The sequence below is a fragment of the Globicephala melas genome, chromosome 13 (assembly GCF_963455315.2).
Source record: "Globicephala melas chromosome 13, mGloMel1.2, whole genome shotgun sequence".
Lineage (NCBI taxonomy): Eukaryota > Metazoa > Chordata > Mammalia > Artiodactyla > Delphinidae > Globicephala > Globicephala melas.
The window spans coordinates 62,354,307-62,376,683 of record NC_083326.1 but is presented as its reverse complement, the minus strand read 5'-3'; the positions used below and the strand labels follow the sequence as shown (position 1 = coordinate 62,376,683).

The 22,377-nt window shown below is 49.6% G+C and overlaps 1 protein-coding gene across 1 annotated transcript in view; it reads right to left on the bottom strand.

Moving 5' to 3' along the window:
• Positions 1–1,922: 1,922 nt before the first annotated feature.
• The window catches only part of LDLRAD4 (low density lipoprotein receptor class A domain containing 4), a 304,488-nt gene continuing 284,033 nt past the window's right edge, over positions 1,923–22,377 (bottom strand). The window contains 4 exon segments of the mRNA XM_030836490.2: positions 1,923–2,932; positions 2,934–3,401; positions 4,472–4,522; positions 17,318–17,469. Of these exon segments, the coding sequence (XP_030692350.1) occupies positions 2,873–2,932; positions 2,934–3,401; positions 4,472–4,522; positions 17,318–17,469 (731 nt within the window). The 3' untranslated portion in view covers positions 1,923–2,872.

The window sequence follows — 22,377 nt, the reverse complement described above, 5'->3', positions numbered from 1 at the left end:
TTCCTCTGCTGTCTGAGCTGTGTGTCCACGTGTATTTGTGGTACGGAGGACAGAGGGTATATGCTTGTCAAGCTTTTTTAACACTGAATTTTGGTCCCAGATAGAACGTCGTGTTGGGTTGGCCAAAAAGTTCGTTCAGGTTTTTCTGTAACATGGAAAAACCTGAACGAACTTTTTGGCCAGCGCAATAAATGCACAATTTCTTCAGCAAAATCTCTTTTGTAGTAAAGGACAACCTTAGTGTCTGAGGAACACTAGGCTTGCTGAAAAAGCCAACAGACACATGAGTGTTCCTATAAGTGGGACTCAAGGTGCCTGGGGTTCATATCCAGGGAGTCGCTAAGACGATGGAGCCCAGCTCCCCACCCACTGCTCACTGATCCCCTAACCCTCTGGTTTCTAACCTGGACCCTCAGGCCCCACTGATCAAGCTGCAGCTTCACAGTCACGCCTCTTTCCACACCATGTCAGCCACAACCTTCGAAAAAGCAGAGGTCTAAATTACCTTTTTCCTGTGTTGAAGGGAAATTGACTATTAATTCAATTTATGACCTTGGCTTTTAAACTAATTCATTACAGAGCCCCAGCCTCAGAGACCATTCAGGTCATGGTTTGATATGTCTGCATCATTAAATAACTATTTACATTAGAGGCAATTATCTAATAGGGTGGCCAAAAGGGAGCAGTCTCGGTTTTGAAGAACAATTAAAGTTATTTGAATTAAATAATTGTTTTACCAGTACTGTGAACATCTGCAAAATGTTCAGGTGCTTGCAAAGTGACTAAGGAATTTATAAGTTTCTAAGCATAACTCACCATTTTGAGCTAGAACTACTGGGTGTGTTCACCCACTCTACCAGAAGTGCAGGTGAGGTTTGGAATGATGACACCATCAGCCAACCTCCTCATTCTGCACCTAAGGGGGAATGCCTGACCGATAATCTGCCCGAAGATGGGGAGGACAGGCAGTTTCCCACCTTCACCAGCAACACAAGGGGAAACCTCACGCCACGCAGAGTCCCAGCCTCCTTTAAGCACAGGCTTGAGGTCGAGGCCATCTGATAACGGTGGGTGGGTGGGTGTCCTCTGGTCAGGCCCCCAGGACTCTGCCCGTCCCAGAGCTCCTGCCATGGCCCTCAGCGTGCACACTGCTCAACAGGGTCTGAAGCATGAGTGACAATTGTTGACCACCATCTTCTTTTAAGAGATTGACTACTTGTGTGGATGTTACTGTGTGAAATGGATGAAGATTCCAGTTCTCCAAACAAAACCCAGGGACCTACCAACCAAGAGGAGCCTTGGAAAGGAGCAGCAGAAAGCAGTTTGAGAGCTTTCTGCCAGCAGCACGAGGGCACCTCACCGGGCAGCCACCTCCGAGACCACAACAGCAGACACCCGGAACTGCAGGTCAGGGTCCCAAGTCATCCCTCCAGCCCTCGGTCCCTGTGAGAGCAGGCAGGGGCTGCACAGAAGCACCCCATCTGGGTGCAGCAAAGGCAGGTGCTTCTGTGAAGGAAGTTACTTTAGGTGAGAATGAATGTTACAATAATTAAGGTTAGTTTTCTAGTTGATTTTAGCTGCAAGTTGTGCTTTTTACGCTGTGCTCTGAGTTGCTCCCCGCCCAGTTCTGGCCTCCACTGCAGAGGCTTAGTGACCCCTGGGAGCGCATCTGGTTCTGAGCACTGCATTCCTCCCGGGTGCTGGTCCGCATACTTGGCCACATGGGTCCCTTCCTCAGTCCCAGGGGCTTCTACACAGTATCTGCAGCCAGTGTCACGCACATAACAGGGCGGTGGGCTGCACAGAAGCGACTGCTGAGTCTTGTTGACCAGCCATCCAGGCCTGAACTCCACTATCCAGGGAAGGAGAGACCGCAGGAACACACTGAAGTCATGTGTTTCAACAGTATAAAAATAGCCACCTTGCATTTTAAACAATTTATTGCATAAAATAGTGTATTATCTGAGTATATTTCATGCTACAGTGAAAAAAATCTAAATTACCACAGAAACTGCACTGCTGGAGGGCCAGGGCAGCACTGCATGGTGTGTAAATGCAGGTGTAAAACACGCAGCCTGAGGCTGGAGGGACTCAACACACCAGGGATGCAGGAGTTTCCTCTGCTCCATCCAGAGTCTCCAGGTGCCTCAGTGACGCATTCACTGCTGTGTGGTGACTTTCTTGGTGAATGTAAGTAAGTGGTGTACGTTAGGCTACCTCCCCTAACACCCTTTCCTGCATGATTATGGGGGAGATGATTATGGGGCCTAATTTTAATCCACAGGTGAAAAGACAACATACAGAACTTCGAGTAAAGCTTCCTCATTATTTTAAACATGAAGATAGTGCAACTTTTAAAACACAGCATCACAACACTGATTAACCCCTTGCATTCATCTGACTTCTCCACTTTATATCTTGGCACACAAAACAGGAATTTAGAATCATATTTTTAAAATAAAAAAGTTCCACAGTTTAGGGGTGGGAAGCAAACTGGCGATTCTTCCCCATAATGTATAACAACATTTTCCTCTGTATTCAGTTAATTGTAAAACAGGCCATTCTGGCCTCTTCCCCTGCTGCGTCTGCTTTCATAGTCAAGTCAGATGCCTCTGTGGGTTTTATTTCATAATGTCTTCAAAGCACCCCTTTGTGTTCTCATGCCCACCCTTTGCCAAAACCTGCCCTTTCCTATCAATCACTGCCCCAGATGAACACCGTTTGCGGCCAGACTGGAGGAGGTTTGTACTATTTCAGCCTGCGTGCGGCTCCTGTGGAAGGAATCATTGTTTTACTGAACTTTCTGTGCTGGGGACGGAGGAGCAGTGCCACCGCCTCCCTCCTCCTTTCTTAAGTCAGGTATGCACGCAGGTCAGATGAGGTTCCCGGGCTTCCTGTCCTTGCCCTGAACGGGCAGCTTGGTGCCCCCCAGGGCCGTCCCGCTGGAGTGGCAGTCTGCTCCCCCTGTGCGTGCTGTGCTGGGGGTGGAAGAGAGTGGCACCCAGGCAGTGGCCCATCACCTCGCTGTAGGCCGGGGGTGGCCCCTCCATCCTCCTGTTACTGCTGCAGGTGCTGGCACTTATGCCTGAATTGCTGCTGGGTGGGCGTGGGCCCCCGCTGTAGACGGACACGTCTATCAAATCGCTGTCAAATATGGTTCGGTTGGGTGGGGCCCTCACAGACTCTCGGTTGAGTTCCATCTGCTGTTCGGGGTCCCGGAGCTGCAGGGTGCAGGGCCCCTGGTAAGGAGGCGGCTCCTCCCCGTCCGACAGGGAGATGGTGGGGGGAAGGTCGATCTCGTGCTGCACGTAGGGGTAGGTGGGCTGGAAGCGGCTGAACCGATCCCTCTGGAGAAAGGTTGGGGCAGTTCCCCCATTCCTGGACCGCGGTGCGTACATGATCTGCAGGGAAAAGAGCAACACCTGGGAGATGTTCTTGGCACAGTGATGACCACGGACGTGATGGCAGCAAGGAAATTCACGTCTGTTCTCACCCATCTGAAAACTTTTCCCCCCAAAACACATGTAAAGGCTATTCCAGAAAAACAGGTTTTTCGTTCCTAATGACTTTACATCACTCACCTTGCCAAACCCAGGACGGTTCAGCAACGGATAATTGCGGTTACCTGAAAATGTAGGTTTAATGGAGTTATTGTGTACATTTCCCACTGGTCAAGGAGAACACAGGAGCCCCCCCACCCCCACCCCGGCCTGCCCACCATGTGACCTTCTCTGGGCCCCGCTCCTGTGATTCAGAGGAGTATAGAGGGTGAAGAATTTTCATTGTAAATGTAAGTTGTAACTTCACAGGATGGTACTTGGAGCAGGTACAAGACATTGGGTCAATTTATGAGTTATTTATAGGAGCTGTTGCCCTATCAATTACTTAAAAATATGAAACAAGTGACTTTCTTTCTGGATAAAAGTTTCCTGTAGTTATTTTTAGCAACTGACATGAAAACTATTTTACATTCCAAAGTAAGTATAATTATACTTTTTTCCCCCCAAAAGAATCCAGGTACTCTCTTGCATAGCTTCTCATCTATTCCACCATCTCACTTTCTTCTAGAGGAAGGACATATGTATATAAAGATATACATCCATCTGTCAACTTCTCTCACTTAAAGGCAAAAAATGTTATTTTTACAATCATGCTGTTAAACTGGGAGATGGGGTGAATCAAGCGGTGATGTTTATAAGCTACACCGACAGCCACCACCTCATTATCAGCAGCCTAAGGCATCAAGTGAAGATCCTGGATTCTCGACCTGTTTTCCGGAAGGAGCTCTGGCCAGGCACAAAGAATCCTTGGGAGAGTCTAGGGAAGACCCCTCCCGCACCTCTTAAACCAAGTTACAGGCACAGGCCTTGATCTTCATCTGTGCTGACACGTTCAACCCTTCCACCAATTTTGTTCATCCCCCTCTATGCATCTCCTGCCACCCACACCCCACCTGTGTCCAACCCCTTACCTCCGAGGTGGGCCGAGGTCCAGATCTGTCTGAAGGCCACAGGCGCCCTTCCTGGTTGGGGGGTGGGGGACATCACAGGAAGATCATTAGTTTCATGCAGCAGCACCCAAAGCCAAGGGATCACACTCAGCTGAGCGCAGGCTGTTTAACACCCGGAACCACAAAGCCCCAGCCTTTTGTTACCTGCACCCCCAGAGGAGTCGTGGCCACAGGAAAGCCAAACAGTTCAGGTCTCCCCACAGTAGCCTTGAATGGCGTGCCCATCTACACCGCTGGCTTTCAGACTGAGTTTCCCAAACCTAAGAGCCCTCTGTGCCTCTTCTTATGAATTGATTCCTCAGTACAAATGCTCACGAGGAGTGTGGAACCTGACATCTAGTTGCTTAGTAATCTTTCAAAAATGTTTGGCCAGGGACTTTGCTGGCGGTGCAGTGGTTAAGACTCCATGCTCCCATTGCAGGGGGCCTGGGTTCAATGCCTGGTCAGGGAACTAGATCCCACACGCATGCCACAGCTAAGAGTTCGCATGCCGCAGCTAAGGAGCTGACGAGCCACAACTAAGGCCCAGCGCAACCAAAAAAAAAAAAAAAAAAAAAGCCAGACCAGCAAGGTGATGAGCAAACAGTAGGCATGATTAAGGATCACTTCTAACACCATAAACTTGTCTACAGAGCATTTCAGTGTGGTATCCCTTTTGAACCCCCATTGTAGGCTATAGCAGGGTCTGCGGGGCTTTTGTGACTACTAAGAGAAGAACGGGGTGGTGGGTAGAGAAGTGCCTGTATTTTTGGATTCCCAGGAATGTGCACATACGACCTCCTGCCATCATGGCCTCCTGTGACCTGAAAGTGCCCACCGGTGGACTTGGGAGGTCAAACAGCCCCAGGTCTTAAGAAGTGAAAGCGACCTCCCCTGCTCCTTGCAGGCAGGCATCCACCACGGCCCCCCTCGCCGTGAGCAGGTGGCATCCCTAGATCTGACTACACAACTATGTAACGGCAACAGAGTGGCTCTAACCAGGTGTCCGAGCCCTAGGCAGTGCTCCTTTGCGTCAAGGGCGATGTCACTCCCGCGTTGAGAACAGCACAGAGCATCCTCCACTGTTCCTAAGAATTCCACCCTTGGCAACAGCAGATTAAAGCACAGGGCGCAGCCTGACAATCAGATATCACAGCACCAAATGAAGTGGGCAGGAAGGGATCCAGAAGACGGGTAGTAGCACGTTTTCTGAAAACGGCAATAACTATTCTCAATGGCTTTATTTTCCCAGAAATTAGCAAAACTGGAAAAGTGCCTAAAAGAGATCCACACCAAGCCTTGCACAGGTGGAATGTTGTGGTTCTGCAGGGACCCCCTCCTCTTCAGGGGCCATCGTCACGGGACGGGTCTGCACCACCACAGCCTCCGCAGGGCACGCACCCGCTCCTCGGCCGCTGCCCCTACTGCTCACTCAGCTGCTCGCTGGCGGCTGCCTTGAGCTCAGGCTTCGCAGGGGAGGCCATGAGGTTGGCCTCTTCTGGTGCACCAGAAACAGCCCGGCGAGACCAGGGCCCAGCCACCCCACCACCCTTCGCAGGAAGCCGGGTCCTCTGACCACGACGGAATAAGCTGGGAAATAAGATAGCAGCTCACAGAGTTTTGAGCAACAGGAACAAAATCTTGCTAGTATCGCTATTGCGGGCCCATACACACTGCGTCTTTCGTAGCTGTTTGCTTGTGAGAACTGTTCCCTCATGCCGCATTGCGTCCACAGAGCACCTCCGGCGCCCTTGCGTTCCTGGTGGCCCTGAAGACACCCCTGTGGGTGCCCCGGGGAGCATGGCCACCAAGATCCAGGCCCACGAAAGCCTTGGGCCACCCTGAGGGGCTCTAGTGAATCTGCATCTTCTGAAAAAGGGACACAGGACAACTCCGGATCTCACAGGCTTGAAGATGTGCATTTTCAGGTTCCTTTACCCTCAAGGAATCTGCATTGTATTTTCCCCCTTCTGAATGGTAAACAGCCACGTGGCCAGAAAATTTTCCCATAAGTTGAATCTGCCTGACACTAAAACGTCTGCATTGAAGATAAAAAAATCACGTGCTCTTCCAAGTGCTTGTCTTTATGATCCCAACGATCCAGATGTGTCGTCTGCAGACCTGGAATACAATGACTGGAGTTTTTCCTTTTAAATCTGTTTGGCACTTTCTGTGGGCTGGGTGGTGAGTGGAAAATCAAAATTGTCTTTTCTAAAGTTGTGGTAAATTATACATAACATTTACTATTTTAATCATTTGAAAGCATACAGTTCCGTGGCATTAAGTATATCCTCGTTGCCACGCACCCATCACCCCCATCCATCTCCAGAATTTGTCTTCTTCCCAAACTGAAAACGCTGTACTCACTGAACACTAACACCCCATTCCTTCCTCCCCTCATCCCCTGGTGACCACCATTCTACCTTCTGTCTCTATGAATCTGACTATTCTAGGAACCTTGTCTAAGTGGAATCATACAATACTGTCCTTATTTCACTGAGCATAATGTCTTTAAGATTCATCCATGTTGCAGCCTGTGGCAGCATCTCATTCCTTTTTAAGGCTAATATACTCCATTTCAGATACATACCATATTTTGTTATTCATAGATATCTTGGTGGTTTCCCCTTTTTGGCTGTCATGAATAATGCTGCTATGAACAGGGGTGTATAAATATCTCTTTGAATCTCTGCTTTTCATTCTTTTGAGGATACACCCAGAAGTAGAATTTCTGGATCATACGGTAATTCTATGTTTAATTTGGGGTTGGGGGGAACCACTACTGTTTTCCATAGCAGTGGTACCATTTCGGTTCTAATTTCATCACATCCTTGCCAACACTGGTTATTTTCTGGTTTTTTGCTAATAGTCACTCCAGTGGGTGTGATGTGGCATCTCACTATGGTTTTTTTAAATAATTAATTTTTGGCTGAGTTGGGTCTTTGTTGCTAAGCGCGGGCTTTCTCTAGTTGTGGCGGGCGGGGGCTACTCTTCGTTGCGGTTTGTGGGCTTCTCACTGTGGTGGCTTCTCTTGTTGCGAAGCATGGGCTCTAAGCACGTGGGCTTCAGTAGTTGTGGCTCACGGGCTCCAGAGTGCAGGCTGAGTAGTTGTGGTGGACGGGCTTAGTTGCTCCACGGCATGTGGGATCTTCCCGGCCCAGGGCTCGAACTCGTGTCCCCTGCATTGGCAGGTGGATTCTTAACCACAGTGCCACCAGGGAAGCCCCTCTCACTATGGTTTTGATTTGTGTATGATTAGTGTATTAAGTCAGGGTTCTCCAGAGAAACAGAACCAATAGGAGATTGATTGATTGATTATAGGAATTGGCTGCCTGTTTCTGGAGGCAGAGAAGTCCCACAATCTGCTCTGCGCAAGATGGAGACCCAGAAAAGCCAGTGGTATAATTCAGTCCAAATACGAAGGGCTGAGAACTGTGGGGGGGGGGGTGTCCACTGGTATGTCTTGGACTCTGAAGACCCAAAAACCAGGAGCTCTGATGTCCAAAGGCAGGAGAAAATCGACATCCCAGCTCAAGAAAAGAGAGAAAGAAAGAACTTGCCCTTCCTCCATTTTTTTTTTTTTTTTTTTTTTAACTCAGGCCCTCAAGGGGTTGGATCATGCTCACCCACATTGGTGAGGGCAGATTTTCTTCACTCCGTCTACTGAGTCAAATGGTAATCTCTTCCGGAATTACTCCCATAGACACATTGCTTAGCTCAGTCAAGTTGACACATAAAATTAACCATCACAATTAGTGATCTGAGCTCTTCTCATGTGCTTATTGGCCATCTGTATATCTTCCTTGGAGAAATACCTACTCAGGTCCTTTGCCTATTTTAAAATTAGGTTCACTTATTTTGTTGCTGAGTTGTAAATGTTCTTTATATTTTTTGGATATTAATCCCTTATCAGATACCTGATTTGCAAATATTTTCTCCCATTCTATGAGTTGCCTTTTCACTCTCTTGATAGTGTCCTTTGACAAATTTAAGTTTTTAATTTTTGAAGTCCAGTTTACCTATTTTTTTTCTTTGGTTGCTTGTGCTTTTAGTGTCAGATCCAAGATATCATTGCCAAATCCAATGTCATGAATCTTTTGCTCTATTGTTTAAGAGTTTAATAGTTTTAGTTCTTACATTTAGGTTTTGATACATTTTGAATTAATTTTTTGCATATTGTAGCAGATAAGGGTTCAATGTCATCATTTTGTAGTGAATATCCAGTTTTCCCAACACCATTTTTTAAAAGATTGTCCTTTTTCCTTGAATGGTCTTGGCACCCTTGTTGAAAATCATTTGACCATACATCGGAGAGTTTATTTCTGGGCTCTCTATTCTATCCTGTTGGTCTAAATGTTTGTCTTTATGCTGGCACCACACTGTTTTGTTATTGTAGCTTTGTAGTAAATTTTGAAATCAAGACGTGTGAAACATCCAACTTTGTTATTCTTTTTCAATATTATTTTGGCTGTAGGTGGGGATGGGGGTTCCTTGTGATAGCACATGAATTTTAGGATGGGCTTTTCTATTTCTGCAGAAAAACATCACTGGGATTTTGACAGGGATTACACTGATTTTGTAGATTGCTTTGGGTAGTACTGACATCTTAACAGGATCAAGTCTTCAGGTCCATGAACACAAGATGTCTTCCATTTATTTGTGTCTAATTTCTTTCAGCAACGCTGTATAGTTGTCAGTGTACAAACCCTTCATATCCTTGGTTAAGTTTACTCCTGAGTATTTTATTCTATTTGATACTATTGTAAATTGAACTGTTTTCTTAATTTCTTTTTGGATTGATCATTGTAAGTGTAAAGAAATGCAACTGATTTTAGGGGGCTGACTTTGTGTCCTGCAACTTTGCTGAATTTATTAGTTCTAGTGGAGCTTTTTGTGTGTTTATTAGTTAATTGGAATGTTTAGGATTTTGTACACAGAAGATCATGTCATCTACAAAGAGAGATAATTTTACTTTTTTTCCTTTCTAACTGAATACCTTTTCTTGCCTTGTTGCTCTAGCTAAAACTTATAATAAATACTATGTTAGACAGAAGTGGTGAAAGCATGCCTGCATCCTTGCCTTTTTCCTGATCTGAGAGGGAAAGCTTTCAGTCTTTCACCATTGAGTATGATGTTCGCTGTGGGCTTTTCATAGATGACCTTTATTATGTTGAGGTAGTTTCTTTTTATCTTAGTTTGTTGAATTTTTTATTATGAAAGCATGTTGAATTCTGTCAGATACTTTTTCTGCATCGATGAGATGATCATGTAGTTTTTTTCCTTTCATTCTGTTAATGAGGTGCATTACATTGATTGATTTCATAATGTGGAACCATCCTTGTATTCCAGGAATAAACCCCACTTGGTCATGGTGTATAATCCTTTTATTATGCTGCTGAATTCAGTTTACTAGTATTTTGTTGAGGATTTTTGCATCAGTATTCATATGGGATATTGGTCTTTGGTTTTTCTTTTCCTGTTATGTCTTTGTCTGGGGCTTTGGTATTGGAGTAATGCTGGCCTCATAAAATGAGTTAGAAGGTGTTCCATCCTTTTCAATTTTGGGGAAAAATCTGAAAAGGACTGGTGTCAGTTCTTTAAATGTTTTGTAGAATTCACCAGTGAAGCCATCTAGTCTAGGAATTTTCTTTGTTGGGAGGTTTTTGATTATTGATTCAATCTCCTTACTAGTTACAGATCTATTCATATTTTCTATTTCTTCATGAGTTGGTCTTAGTAGTGTGTGTTTCTAGGAATCTTTCCATTTCATCTGGGTTATTCAATTTGTTGATATACAATTGCTCATAGTACTCTTATAATCTTTATTTCTGTATCTCTTAGATCTTTTTCCACCCAAAGGATACAATGCTTAGAGCGTTGAAAGAGAGTCATCTGTGACCATGACTCACGGGCTTCTGCTGTGAGCTGCGGCTGAAGCCTGCTTGCTGCCTTGGGTCCTTGGGCACCACATGTGAGAGCACCCCATGCTCTGAACTTTCTTGGTTTAGCTCTTAGCTGCTAAACTCTCCTTTCCACACACAAAGGACCGCAGGGATCATCAGATTTGGGGAGTGGAAAGACCCAATATAGTGTTTTTCAAACTGTGAGCTGCAGCCTCTTAGAGAGCTGGAAAATCAATTTAGGTGGGTCACAGCCAGCATTCCAGAGATAAAACAGACAGAAAACATCTTGAGTACATTTTAAGTACTGTTTGGTGAAAGTTCTGCCTCAGTTGCATGTGAATATTGTGGATTGTGATGTAAAATGTGTTTCCTACACATTTGGTCAGAGGGGTCAGAAACAATCTGAAAGGTCTCTGATCTAAGCCAGTTCTCCCTCATTTTGGATGGAAGGAAACTGAAGCCCAAGGAGGGTGTACGACTCACTGGAGGTGACATGGTCAGTTTGTGTAAAGCAAGGCCATTGCTGGATATTCTGGCTTCTACCCAAGGGTTCCTCCCAGCGAATGAACATATCATATGGCCTCAAATATTTGAAAATCGATTTTACTCCCTTTCCCAGGGTGAATTTCAAAGCATAGGTAAAAATGATGTTTGGATATTCAGCAACATCTTTGCCTTCTGATAAAATCACTTTTCTCTTGTTTGTTCCCTTTTCCCAGGCAACCTCTCCACCATCCAGATGCTTTAGTAGTTCTCACTTTTCCACCCTTGACAGCAGTAACAGCTTAGATGCCAATGACTCTTCTCTCCAGCATTTCCCCTTTATCCTCCTTGGGATTCCATCATCAGACTTCTCAAGACTATTTCCCTCCCAACTCTACTCAATCTAGGGCACGTCCCTTAAGAGAAAGACAAATCAAGAAGGAAGTTCTGCTGGGAAGAAAAGAAAGGGAATCCTTTATATTTCCACAACAATCAATCAATAGCTCAGGGAGGCCCACAGGCCCCTAAGAGCAAGCAGAAAAGGAGGAATGTGATGCCTCCGGGGGTTGGTGGTGGGGGAGAGTGAGCAATCAGGCTTCAAGAGAAAGCAGCCTGGAATCAGAAAGCTCTGGGCAACGTGGAACCACACACTGTGAGCCTCCTTTCACGCGTGAGGGGCACAAGCCAAGTGCCTTCCCCCCGGTCTCGGAGTTGGTAGGGGAGTAACAGAGCCGGATCCCAGCTTCCTCCCATGCAGTCTCTGACGGCCCTGTACACCTCCCCAGCAAGGGCCTCTCAGAATTAGGGTAATTTAGAGAGCCATTTTTTCCCCCCCAGAACAAACCACACCAGTTTTTAAGGACTAAGTAAAAACAAAACAAACTTTACCATTAGATTATTAATGCTAATGCCTATTTAGAAGGTTACTAAAAATTGTTTATGAAATTTTTTATCAATTTTATTTAAAAATCTGATTTTAGCATACCTTTGTCACAATACCAGCTGTGTTCAAATGCGTTACCTTGGGAGTCTACAGATTACAGATGCTCAGAATGTTATTGAAACTGTCTTCAGCATCAGTTTATGTGAGCATAGTGTGTCTTTTAATTGCAAAAGTAATGCATGAATATATCCTCATCACAAGAGCCTTAACAACACAGACCAGGCCCTCTGTCCACCTCCCCCTTCTTGGGTCCTTCCTGGCCTTTCTCTGCACCATCAGCTTGCAGCGTAAACAACATCAGCCTTACTAATGGTCACACTTGACTTTGCACCAAAATTGTATCAGTAACTTGATGAGCTACATCTAAATGGATTTTGGCTGGTACCAAAAATCAAACCCAGCCTCAGAGAACAAAGTAAAAAAAGGAAGGCTTGCCAACATTGAGAATTTTTTTAAAATGTCTCTTGAAAATTTTACTAAAAATGACCTGTAAGCTTTGAAGGTAATTTAAAAACTCTTCTGAGCACCATCAACAGCAGAAGGATGATCTAAGTTACTAGCTTTAAAGATCTCAGAGATTCTGCTGTGTAACAGCTATGGCCCAGGATCCTTATCCAATTTTCGCCAGCAACTTGGCCTCCTTTCTCTTACTTGAAGGAGACATTCTCATTTCAAGCTGTTAAAATTGTTTATCTTCTAATGCTTCAAGGGTAAAACCTTTTAAATGGCCAGTCTGCAAACGCCCTGCTCCTGCTGAGACAAACAGGAGGTAGACAGTAGGATCCCATGCTTGATGCTTAAAGGAGGCCTGACCTGCTGCCCGTGGCCTCTGGACACTTGGAAATGCTCATGAAACAAGGTGGGCAGCAACCCCCCCAGTCTCACAGTGCAGCAAGAATCCACCTGCTCGCAGGGAGCCTGCGCCCTGGACCAGCCGATGCTACACTCAGACTGTCACAGACTCGCCTGCTCCACCTGCATTATCAGGCAGGCCCTCAGCTCATTTTTTGCGCCTTCCTGAAAATGGTTCCTTCCTATCGTTTTAGAAATGCTTTCCTAACACAGGCTGAAGTAGGTAGAAATGAGACTAGGCAGGTGCGCAGTTGCCGGGCTCTCAGCCACAGTGGGAGTGAGCTGTGTGGGGCCCCAGGACACACCTGCACGGAACTGCCGGCCCTGGTTCGCAAGGCGTCCGGGCCAGTGGAGAGGAGCCCAGACCCCGTCAGAGAGGAGGGCCCTGCTCCGAGCGCGGGACTGGTCAGCAGGCCCGGGACACACTGTCCTGTGACCCAGACTCACCTCACCTGGCCGAACCACTCATCTCATAGGAATGATCTTTACTTCCACAAAGAAGTTTCCCCATTTTTCGGAAGCCAGTGGCCCCCTTGGTCCATCTGTTTTCACCTTTGTGGTAGAGGCATGAATGCAGAAGAATGTTTGCTCCAAAAACAATCACCTCTGTGCAAACCGGCCCACCTCTGAGGCCCGTGCAGGGGCTGGGACCACAGCGGAAGGTGAGCACAGGCTGCTTGGCAGCCCTGGCCTGGGGGAGCCAAGCGGGAATACAGGCCAGTGTGGCTGATATGCTCACTTTTCAAGGAAAGATGTAAATTTCTATTTTTACGTGAAATCTCCCAGTTTTTTCAAGTTGGATCAAGTTTTGTCAAAACACCCTGCGGGGGGAACCACACACACACTGGCCACACCCTCGCCCAGGTCTGGCCATCTGCAGGGAGGGTCTTTGGGCCTGGACTTCCCCAACACCTGAGTTTCTGCACCACAGACCCGTCCCTCCCCGCGGGGCTGGTGCACCCACTGCCCGCCAGGCGCTGCTCTGGCTCCAGGGAGGCCGGGCACCGGGCACCGCACTTTTACAATTGATTTAATTCCTGTAGCATTTGGTCATGAAGAAAAATGCCTGATGTGACTCCTTTTGTTGATTTTTAAAATTGAAATTGCTGCTTTTATAGGTCAAAATGGCTGAACACCCACAATTTTATATGATTCAAACTAAGTAAAACGTTCCCATCCTTCTGCTGTTCCTAGTAGATGGGCGGCCACCTCCGCCTTGCCTGCCGTCCAGGCAGGTTGGTGGGCCCTGCGGGGTGGCCTACAGGCAAGGCTGTCAGAAAAGGCCATGCGGGCCTCCCCTGGCTCGGGAAAGAAAGGCTCCAGCGACGTGTGTGAACATCTCTCAGGGCTGTGTCTGGAATATTTATGCCCTTTTATTGTTTTCCTATTACTTGGCGGTCTAAGATGATGAAAAGAAACCTAGACAGTCTCAAAGTGCCGAACTCACATAAGCCAGGCTCTAAACACTAAGGCAAGGCTCCCTCAGAAAGAACACGTACGGCTTTTTATCACAAACCCACTCACTGCTGCTGCCACTATTTAAGCATTTACTTTTGTCGTAACTTAACTGAAGCGGATCACTCTTTTTCATTTTCATCCAGAAGTGGCTGCTTCCACCAAATTCAGGGCCGGTCCATCCCATCATCCTGCTCCCCTGGAATGGCATCTCAGGGACGCTGTGGTGATGCAGGCCGACTGGCCTCGGCCAACACAGACTCCATCCGTCCCTCCCTTGGCACAGAAGTGTGTCCGCCCACAGGCAATGGAGGTGGCAAGGGGCCACGTGAGGAAGGGGCTGTGACTGCACAAAGCAAACCCCCCGAATCAGAGCAAGCTGGGCCCAAAGGGGCAACTGGTCCAACCCACCTTTTTCCAGAGGACTCTCCCTGGGAACCAGGGAAAGCCCATTAGTGCAGAGAGGGAGTCATGTTTCCTCAACCACATCAGAACATCTACATGTTCAGCCTCTTTCTCAAGAACAAAGGCCAGGGACTTCCCTGGTGGTCCAGTGGTTAAGAATCCGCCTTCCAACACAGGGAACATGGGTTCGATCCCTGGACGGGGAACTAAGATCCCACATGCTGTGGGGCAACTAAGCCAGTGCGCTACAACTATAGAGCCCGCGTACTCTAGAGCCCACGTGTCACAACTAGAGAAGCCCGCGTGCCGCAACGAAGATCCCTGTGTGCTGCAACTGAGACCTGACACAGCCAAAAAAAAAAAAAAAAAAAATCCCAATTACTGTCCTGTATTTTTCCATCTTGACTATTAAGTCTTCCATAGGAAATACATAAAAGTAACCTTAACCAATAGTGTTAAGCCAGATCACCTAGAAGCTGACAAATTAGATGCCCAGCCCTTCTCACAGCAGTTTAAAATAAACACACTTTTTACTGACATGGTCGTGGAGACCTCACACAGTTCTGGAACAAACGGGCCAAAAGGCCCCCAGAAGCGTGGGGGTCCCAGCAACGCACAGGCTCAGAGCCATGGATGCTCATCCACGGTGAGGCCGGCAGGGGGCACCCCACACCCACCAGCTGCCAAACAGCAGGCACAGCAGCTCCTGGGATGCTCTGACAGCAGACATGGAACCACCTTGACAACGGCGACCCCAGGCACCTCCAGCCTCGGCCACCTTCTCCCTAGGAGAGCACAAACCACACGAGGCCACGGGCAGCCTGCCCCTCTAAGCCCCTCGGGAGGAGGCTGGTTGGATGCTGGGAGCGGGGCAGGGGGCCACCCAGAAGGGCACCTTGAAGCTGCTCCACCCCACACCCTTCTACGGTTTACGGCCTCCTGATGTACACCCCTCCCCCCACACAAATGGCCCCTGGAGACCCCTTGGCCTCCCCTGAGATTGAGAAAATACCACCAAGCCAGGTGGGCGCTGCTGATGGGGAGAGGCTGGGGCTCGCTGCATCATTTCTTCCTTGTCTGGTGGGTGCCAGGCTCATATCCACTGATTGACAGTGAGCAAAGGAAGACAGAGCCCAGACCAAAACCGTCTGATGGGGCAGGTTCCCTGTGGACACCTCCCACCCCCACCAAGCTGTCAGCAAGGGCTCTCTTCACTCTGCTGACGCCCCTGAGCCTGCCATGAGATCCACGTGTATTAACAGCATCCCCGTCTCACGCTGAAGGGCCCCCGGGGAGGAGGGCAGGGCCGCCCCATAAGCTGAGGACGTTCAGAGCATCCCTGCAACACCGTCCCCAAGCTATGACAGCCAAAAACATCTCCCCGCATCGCCGAAGGTCCCCTGGACAGTGAGTATGAAAGAAAGGATCACACTGCTCTCCCAGAGCATGATGAAGGGAAGCAGCATCTTTTAGAAATCGAGAGGGAGGAGGAGGTACTTAGGAGGCAAGAAGCCCAGCCCGGTGGGGGGCACGTTCCCAGGCAGTGACCCCCAGTGCTCCTGGGATCTGGATCTATGTCCCTGTCCAGGAGAGTGAGGCTTCTCCTCTGGACTAGACATGAAATGGAGGTCCGGCCTGCGCCTAAACTGTCTCTGGTCACCGTGTAAAAGTACATCATGAGTTTGTGAAACTTTGGTGAGCAGTATCCACAGTCCCATTTTATCAGAAGGAAAACCCAAGCCTCGGGACACACCTGCCCTGCACTGGCCGGGCCGCACGGAGGAAACAGCAGGGAGGGGACGGCGGAGGATGAGGGGAAGCCAGAGGGAGAGAGCGTCTTCCTCAGGGCTGAGCTGCAGCCCCCAGCACCCATCTCGTCCCTGTGGGTCTGGGGGCGGCACACAGCAGCCTCACCCTTCCCCCCAGCTCTGCCTGCCATGGACACAGGACACTGGGCAAACCTCAGCTCTACCCATGGGGACAGCAGACCCGAAGGCTGGCCGAGCGATTCTGGCCCCGATGAAGTGTGAGGGGGTCACCCCAGGACAGCTGCCCCCACACTCAGGGCAGCCTCCCTAGGCCAGTCACCAGGCAGCCCTGGTCCCAACATGCTTGGGGATTCAGCCTCCTCCATCCACCACAGAAGCCAAGAATATATAATTGTTTAAACTCAGTGTCCCCAAGCTCTCACTGACAGCCACTGGAACCACAGACAGCAAAGCCAGCTTGGACCTGAACCTTCCATGGCCCCTGGGCTCCTGCGTTAGATCATAGAGCAGTTTAGCTGAATATCAGTGTTTTATTTCCCAGAAGAGGGTAGTGATTCAGGGCAGGAAGTAGCTAGGAATTTTTTTTTTAAAAAAACCAACCTGAAGAGCCTTGCTGTTCTGTGAGGCCCACACAACCTGCCCACCCTTGTGCCCCAGAGGGTCCAACCCCCTCCCTGTCCTGCCCCGCTGAGCCCCTGTCTCATGGGCGTAGGTGGGGATGCAGGATGCGTCGCTGACCCTGGGCCATGTCCCAGCATGGATGGAATTCACACGTATGACACTGAGGGAAGGAAGCCAGATGTGGAAGGGCAGGGACTGCACGGTCCATAGAGTTCAGAGCAGGAGAAATGAGTGTGCTGACTGCCGTCCAGGCAGTGGTGACTGTGTTGGGGGGTGGGGGTGGGGGACTGGCCTCATGGTCGGGCCCCCGGACTGGGCTTTCTGTGTGTGGGATTCACACGCCGAGCCCAGGGCCGTCCTGCACCCAGGCTCCCGGCCCCGCTCAGCCCACACTTACCGGCTGCGGCCGGTCCTGCCTCCGGCCCTGCCCCGGGTGGTGGATAAAGGACCGGGTGGAGACTCTGTAGTGGTTCAGCAGGCAGACGACAACCACGACCATCACCGTGACCACCACCACCACGACGACCACCTGGGCGAACTCCAGCTCCGCTGTGATGAAGAGGAGAATGCGTCAGCCAGGCCCAGGGCCACCCTGCTCCCCAGACCATCCTGGGACAGAAACGACTTCCCCCAGGCCTGCTGCCCGAGAGCCCCACTGTGTGGCTAGCAGATGATGGAGGGAGGCCCAGCTGCACAGACAGACCTCATCTTTGCGGTTCTGTCCTGAGAAGGGCCTGGTCGAGCGTGTCCCACTGGCCCCATGGGACCTCCCGAAGGCCTGCGCTGTGATGGGCCGGCATCACACAGGACACCAGGTCCAGCCCCGTGTGCACAGCATGGGGAGCCACCACACAGGGACCTTCCCCAGGGCAGGCAGCTCCTGGGTGCCATCTCCTGGGACACAAGAAGCTCTGGGGCCCCATCCCTGCCAGATCCCCCAACCCCCAGGGGGGTGGAAAGTATGATTCCCAAAGCACCTCCACGCAGGGGCCGTGTAGCACACTGGAGGGAAAACACGCTGACAAAGAGCCCCAGCTCCGCTCTGAGAAGGCCCCACCAGGGGAGGTGATTGAGGAGACGCATCCCCATGGTCTCCAGTCCTGTGGCACCACTGGGTTCTGACCACACTGTTACAGAAGCCTGTCTAAACCGCTACCACGTGCTCCCCACTGGGCACCTTCACGGGCAGTTCGAGGAGAGGGTGCCAGCCCTCGGCTTCTCAGGGGAAGCAGAGCCCAGGGCCAAGGTCAGTCCAGACTTCCCGCTCCCGCCGGGCCGAGTGCTGCCCTGTTCTCCTCACACTTGGAGCGGAAGTGGCTGTGCAGGGGGTGGGCACAGTGCAGGAAGGGCAAGAGGGGGACAGCCCTGTCTGCGGTGGTGCTGCCTGGGACGCACACACGTGTGGACACGGGCACACGAATGTGCACACACGTACACACACACGTGCACGCACGGCACACCCTCTTGCTGCAGCAGGGCTCAGGCCACCGGCCAGTGGGTACACTGCTCTCAAGTGCAGGCTCACACCTGCGCAATGCAGGCAGGGACTGGGTGCCGCCCCACATCCACCCTGTTGGGGTAGAGGGAGGGTCTTCCTGGATCTCACTGTGTCCTGTCCTGTGGAGCCATCCTCCACCCCAGCCCTCCACCCCACACACCTGATGGACAAAGACTGACAAACATGCCTGCTGGACCGGGCGGGAAGGCCAGTGGCCCCAGGCAGGGGAGGGGGTGCGCTGCAGAACAGATGATGAGTATGAGGCCTGAGGACCCCACAGCCCCCCGTGGGGAGCAGCAGGGCCCAGGCGGGTGTGCTGGACGCACCCCTGGCTGGAGGCTGAGCAGGTGCAGGAGGCAAGGCCCCAGCAGCAGGAGGGGCGGGGCCGCTGGGCCCACACGTTGGGCTCCCCACCATAGTTTTCTGCTCTGGACGCCCAGAGGCCTCGTGACTGATGGGCAGGAGATTGCGCTTGTACTTCCTCTGGGGAGGGAGCCCCCAGGGAGCCACCCAAGTGCCTCCCAGGGACGATCAGAATCTTCAAGGTGGAGTCTCCTGGAAACTGAAATCACTCTCTGTCGGAGGGTCTAGGCTGGGACTTTGCAGCTGGAGTACAGATACCAGCGTGACCTCGTTTATCCTCATGCGCTATGGGTGTGTGACACACCTGTGAGGGAGAAACACGTCTTCACAACCCCCTGCCTTTGCAGACAACTGTCCCGTGTCCAGGACACCCTGTGTCACAAGGTGTCCACGCATCTGGACCCCAAACCTCGTCATCGGCGACACAGGATGAGGCTGTGTGCGTAAGCGATGAGGGACCTGCCTCCATCACCTTGTGTTCCTGGCATCAGGCATGGGTGGGCCCAGCGTCATCATGAAGAGGTGGACTGAGGACAGGCTCTGGAGCCCACTGCACAGGTGCCCACCTAGAGGACGGCTCCCGCAGGCAGGGGTGAGGCCCACCCTGGCTGCCAAGCACAAGGGGGCATCTCAGGAGATGAATGGAGGGTGAGCCACCAACCCACGGACCCCTGTTCCAGGGACAAGCAGATAGGAAGCAGGCAGTCAAGGGCGACTAATGCAGCATGAAGACTGAACCCAAAATAATGCTTTGTTTTACCAACTTTTATTTTTATTTTGTGAATGAACAGCAGAGTATTCAAAACTTGCCTTTCAGGTTAAATCGTGCCCTGGAATTGACAAATGTTTCCTCTTCTTAAGAAAACTGCTTTGCTTTTTGGATGATGATTACGACGAGGGGCCCCGCACCCATCTTTGCGTGTTAATTCTTCACTGGGAGGATGTCATTCTAGGTCATCTTTTCCTGAATATGGAAGGCTATGCAGATGACCATTTGCAGCAAAACAATCAAATTACATTTTCATAATTCTATGCACATTTGGGGGTATATATGTGTTTCACTTGAAAAGCATTTTTATTATAAAAATAATGAAGACTTCTTTAAAATTCAAAGAACATAGATGGAAATAGTGTATAATGTGTAAGTTCCCCTGCACAGGCCAGCAGCTCTCACTGCGACCCCCGCACCCACGCCGTCCGGGGCACAATTCACCCGTTGTGTGTATATGTGTGTTGCCTGTTGAATAAGGGCTTTCTTCTTTTTAATGAATGGAATCACTGTACAAATATATTGTTCTTTTTTCCACTCAATACATCACAGACACCTTTAAACAAGAAAATACGTGAACCAACATCATTCCCCTGTGGTGCTGCCAGTTCCTAAACACAGAACACTGGGACTTGCATTCTCCAAGCGATGGGTGTTAGGTGGTTGGGTTTTGTTTTTTTTTCTACCGTGACCAAAAGATTGTGTGTGACCCACATTTGTAAGCATCCCTATGAAAAAATTCCAAAAACTGATACAGCCTTGTAAATGCTCCTCTTGTCAAGGAGAGGGCAGGGCGTCTCCTGCCTCATGGCCCCAGACCCTCGGTCCTTTCCACGTGTACTAATCTGATGGGCAAAAACACGTATCTTGTTTTAATTTGTATTCCCCTGGTTACTAGTGATTGTGATCTTTCCCTATGATTACTGGTAAATTTGTATTTTTCTTTTTCATAATATTAGTTTATATTAGTTTATTTGTAGTTTTCTCATTTATTTTATTTGTAAACAGTCTTTACATATTATGGCTATAAATCTTTATCTGCTACATGCGTTGCAAATATTTTCTCCTGGTCTGTCACTTCTTTAAACTTTGGTGTGAGTTTCTCTGTAGATGATATAAATTTTTTTAATTTTTATGTCATCAAATATTGTCGCAATATTTTTCCTTTATGGCTTCTAAGCTTCCCATTGATTAGGAAGGTCTTCTCTCCAGTATTCTAAAAATATTTTTCTTCCAAGATTTTTCTGTTCAGATCTTTACTTGCTCTGGATTTTATTTCTTCTGGTCTGAGACAGCATGTAGAATCCTTTATGTTGTCTGATAGGCATGAATCTTCTGATCTAATATCAAACTAAAAAGTTCAGCACAAACAAGGGTAAGACAGACTTCAGCTGTGGGAAACTGTTATAGAAGCTCCCACCTTTCTTTCAAAGGGAACCACCTGCTCTCAGGCTGTGGTCGGCGTGCCCTGTGCCCTGGGCCCTGCTGCGTCCCTGCTGAGGCGCCAGCACCAGAAGTGTCCCCCCGCCCCCACGTGTCCAGACTGGCAGAGCTTCCTCCCCAGGCCCTCCCTCCTGCTCTGAGATCAGCCGCCCTCAAGGGCTTTGGTCCCAGGGCTGCTCTGTACCCCAACATGACCAATTACCCCAAAGAGCTCTGTGTGGATGACGTCTACCAGTCTTTACCATATTTGAAATTAAAACTTGAAGATGTTAAATATTTATTCATTAAAAAATAAACTCACCACATGTTAACACATGTAACAAAATAACTTCCCGTTGCCACACTTTACACAGTGCTCACCTCTTTACTCCCAGTGGCCTCCCCTCTGCTTCACCTGCACCGGCGGGACATGTGGCTGAGGTACAAGGAGGAGGTCCTGCCTCACTGACCCCTGGGAGGGTCTTGGGGTTCCTGGGGGTCCTGTGGCCACAGTTGGAGGACGGGTGGTCCATACGGACTGATGACAGGCCCTCTAGTACAAATGCTAACGCCGGGACTCGAGATGTGCTCAGAGCAGCTCCTGGGAGCCCGGGCACAGGATGGCAGGAACCGGCCCCCAGGGTGCCACTAGCTGAGGCCGGCAGCCCTGGGTGACAGAAGCCCTTCACTTTGAACTCTGGGTGAACCAGTCCATGAAAACAGACTGCTTTTTCAAACGCTAACGACTGGAAAGTGCGAGGCTTTACTCTCTTTGGGGCCACACATACTCCCCCTCCCTCCCCCCCAAGAGTGGTCCAGAGTGAAAACTGGAGGAAATAGAGACGGTTCCTGGGGAGAAGCACGGTGTCATCCAGACCCAGGTCCTGTGCTACCAACAGCCCCTCCGAGCTTAGCAGGGGATGTGTGGGCACCCCTGTCCTTCCACGGCCTCCTTCACTTTAAGCAGGAACATCCTACTAAAAACACCTCATAAAAGGCGAACTATGTAAAGACCACACATGGCAGGACATCTGAAGCTGGGATGGTAGGTGGGAAGGGGCTCAGAGACCCCCAAAGCCAGCTGCTACCCCCGCCTACATTCTGTAGTAACAGTGACAGATGAGTGACTCCTGTCCCCTCTTCCTTCACGATTCCTGAGCCCCCCTCCCCCTCCCGCCACCCCGCTGTGGAGACGGCTCAGAGGCACTCAGCCCCAAAGTGTTTACCAGCCCCCCAGATGTGGCTCTGTCGCCAACGGCCTGATTTTACACCTTCTCAAGAAAATAACTTCCACAGAACAAGTAGAAGAAGCTTCCCATTAAAAAACAAAAACAAAGCCCTGCATTCCCCACTTTTGAATGCAAGAATCAGATGAAATTCAGCACACCTGTTCGTCACGGTGTCC